Below are 2,826 nucleotides of genomic sequence, written 5' to 3'. Positions count from 1 at the left end.
AGCGACAAGATAGACGACAAATTAGTGCTTATTGGTGAAACCAAGTTAACTTTAGTGCACTAATCGTGAAAGAAGTGTTTGAGAATGTTCTAAATTTAAAGCCTTCTAGTAATTCAAGTCCTGATGGTATTGTTGCCCTTTTTAATCTCATGTGTGTTTAGTTTAATCTATTTGCTATTTATTTAATGTATCGCTAACTTCTGAAATATTTTTAAAGCTTTGGAAGAATTGTTACCTTATCCCCATTTTTAGATCTGGTGATAATGGATTTGTATCAAACTATCGTGAAATCAGCATTCAATCTACCTTTTTAAGCGTCTTGATCATTTGATATCAAATGAACCTAAATTAGCGTGTAGACACTTGATTCATGAAACACCACATGGATTTTGTGATCGACAACGACAAATTTGCTTCTATATCAGAATTGTGTAGTTAATGCTTTACAAGAGGGTAAACGAGTTGAATGTATATACGAAAACTTCTCTAAAGCATTTGATGGAGTTAACCATAAGATCTAAATGTATACTAAAACCAATGAACTTTGATGGTTAACTGGATTGAAACATTTGTAACACAGAGCGCGGAACTTGTAAATATTGTAAATCCCCCTTCAGATCCCGTTGAAGTTAAATATAGAGTTCTTCAGGGATCCCACTGTGAACCATACTTGTCTCATCTTCACATCAACGACATTAATCTACGCGTCCACTCTTCGAAACTACTCTTATTTACAGATGATTTAAAACTTTTTAGAAAGGTGTCTACGTTTGAAGATTGTTTTCTCCACCAAAGTGATTTAGATAATGTAGATGAATGGGGTGATTTAAAGGATATGATACTCAGTATATACTTCCTTACCAAGTCTTATAAAATACTTGGTTTAGCTAACAGATTTAAAATTATTTGCAGTTAACATATATAATATCAGTACTTCAGTACCATCTACTACTTGAGCTGAACAACTGTTATCTTTCGTTATTTCATTCACGATAAGCTAAAAAAGAAAAATGCAAATTGGAGAGTGCATATAAGACACACCTCATCCTTATCGAAGATATCTTATTTCTCGATCTTTCTCTCCACTCATTCCAGAGTATAGTATATATGTATTAGTAATAATATGATATAATAATACGTGAACTAGTTCTTCTGAGATCATTCTTCATTGTCAAAATCACCATATTTCACACTTTTTTACCATATGGGATTATTCTAGGTAACCGATGCAACAGCTAAAATCAAAAATGAAGCTCATCCCAGAATTTGAGAAATACTTGCTGCTAGTATTTAATTTCACAATTTCGGTAAGTTTCTTTTGTTGTTTTTCGTTTTCTAATGTTTTTTTGCAGGCATGTGCCATCACATTAATCGCTTTCGGCGTTCACTACTACATAGACGAAAACTACGCCGTCTCAGACATGAGTAGTGTCTTTTCCCTCGGAATTTTTACGATATGCGTCGGAGTGATTATTGTCTTTAGCGCCATCTTCGGCTGCTACAGTGCTCTTGAGCCAAATATGTATCGACTGGCAATTGTAAACCGAAAAACCCATCAGAAGATAAACTGTGTTTAACTCGTCCTGTTTCAGTATAGCGTGATCCTCATTATCATTTTCGTCCTGCAACTAACACTCGGAGTCGTGGGGGTCGTCAAGATTATAGATGAAAACGACTTCTTGGTTTCAGTGAGAGACATTCTAATAGACTTGTTTAGAAACGATAACAGAGAAGACATAAAATCGTTCCGTACTATTCAAAGCAAAGTAAATATAGCTTTTGTTAAAACTGATCGTTTTTGACTTGGCTATTTTTAGTTTGAATGTTGTGGAGTTAATAATTATACAGATTATGACGTACCACCGTATCCTTCCAGTTGCTGCGGAAGAACGAACTGCTACCTACCGTACAAAATTGGATGTGCAGAAGCTTTGAAAGACGCCCTGAGCAAATATATCCAAATCATAGCTTACGTAGCGATCAGTTTTGCAATCGTTGAGGTAAATACCTGTTGCGTAATTGTAGATAAAGTAACTCTTTAAGTACGTAGAGTTTGAAACAAAGTACAACCACTACGCACTGAGTGGAATATTTTAATGCACTTATGCCAAAACTTAAACATAAGTGTAAACCAAGAATCCTTTTAATCTTTTTGTTTTTAGGGTATTGGTGTCTTCTTTGTTTGTTTAAAGACCCTGAAGATGTGGCGTAACCAAAAAGATAACTCTGTCGCCAAAAATCTGCAAAGCTAAACCCGCACACATTAAGACGTGGATGTTAACATTTTGTATTGTCTAGTAAAATTAAACTAGTTAGAAACTAACATATTTTTTAATTCTAATAGAACAAAAATGCAACAAACAATTCACGTCGTTAAATGCAATAATACCCGACCGTCAACCTCTGACATTCCACATAACTGATTTTTGGAATTAGGGCGTAGTTGGCCATGGATTTCAAAAATCCCCTTTCGCTCTCATTATGACAGTTCTCAGTTGTCACATTAATGTCTAATGACATTTGTAATCTGTCATTTAAAGTCATCGTTTTTATTATTTTAACGTTTTTCAAATATGAATTACGGTAATTCTCGTTGATCCAAGCTCAAGACAACAAAACAGTCGTTTTCAAAAGTCCTGATACTTGCGTACGAAAATTGTGTTTTTGTGCTAAGAAGCGAAGACCGTGAAAATGGTTTATTCTGTTGAACAAGATACTTTCATTATATGTCTTATTACCACAATGGGACATTCGTAAACGAAGAGGTTGTGTATTCTGTAACCGCTTGTAAGCAACAATATCTGGCCAAATACTCTGCTTTAATAA

The 2,826-nt window shown here is 34.5% G+C and overlaps 1 protein-coding gene across 1 annotated transcript; it reads left to right on the top strand.

Moving 5' to 3' along the window:
• Positions 1-1,247: 1,247 nt before the first annotated feature.
• LOC135123846 (leukocyte surface antigen CD53-like) lies at positions 1,248-2,252 on the top strand. Its single transcript, XM_064048723.1, has 5 exons — positions 1,248-1,307; positions 1,353-1,538; positions 1,593-1,766; positions 1,818-2,000; positions 2,163-2,252. Exons 1-5 carry the CDS (start codon positions 1,248-1,250, stop codon positions 2,250-2,252), a joined length of 693 nt encoding a protein of 230 aa, XP_063904793.1.
• Positions 2,253-2,826: the final 574 nt, after the last annotated feature.

Source organism: Zophobas morio, unplaced genomic scaffold, assembly GCF_036711695.1.
Source record: "Zophobas morio isolate AGI-343-1 ecotype UQ-CSIRO unplaced genomic scaffold, CSIRO_AGI_Zmor_V1 ptg000006l, whole genome shotgun sequence".
NCBI lineage: Eukaryota > Metazoa > Arthropoda > Insecta > Coleoptera > Tenebrionidae > Zophobas > Zophobas morio.
Note: the sequence above shows the minus strand (reverse complement) of the source record. Positions and strands in the feature narration are given on the sequence as shown.

Excerpts from the sequence above, each read along its gene's own strand:
- LOC135123846 (XM_064048723.1), top strand. The coding sequence starts at position 1,248 with ATGAAGCTCATCCCAGAATTTGAGAAATACTTGCTGCTAGTATTTAAT. Across the intron at positions 1,767-1,817 it reads TCCGTACTATTCAAAGCAAA|TTTGAATGTTGTGGAGTTAA; the intron begins GTAAATATAGCT and ends GGCTATTTTTAG. Across the intron at positions 2,001-2,162 it reads TCAGTTTTGCAATCGTTGAG|GGTATTGGTGTCTTCTTTGT; the intron begins GTAAATACCTGT and ends TTTTGTTTTTAG.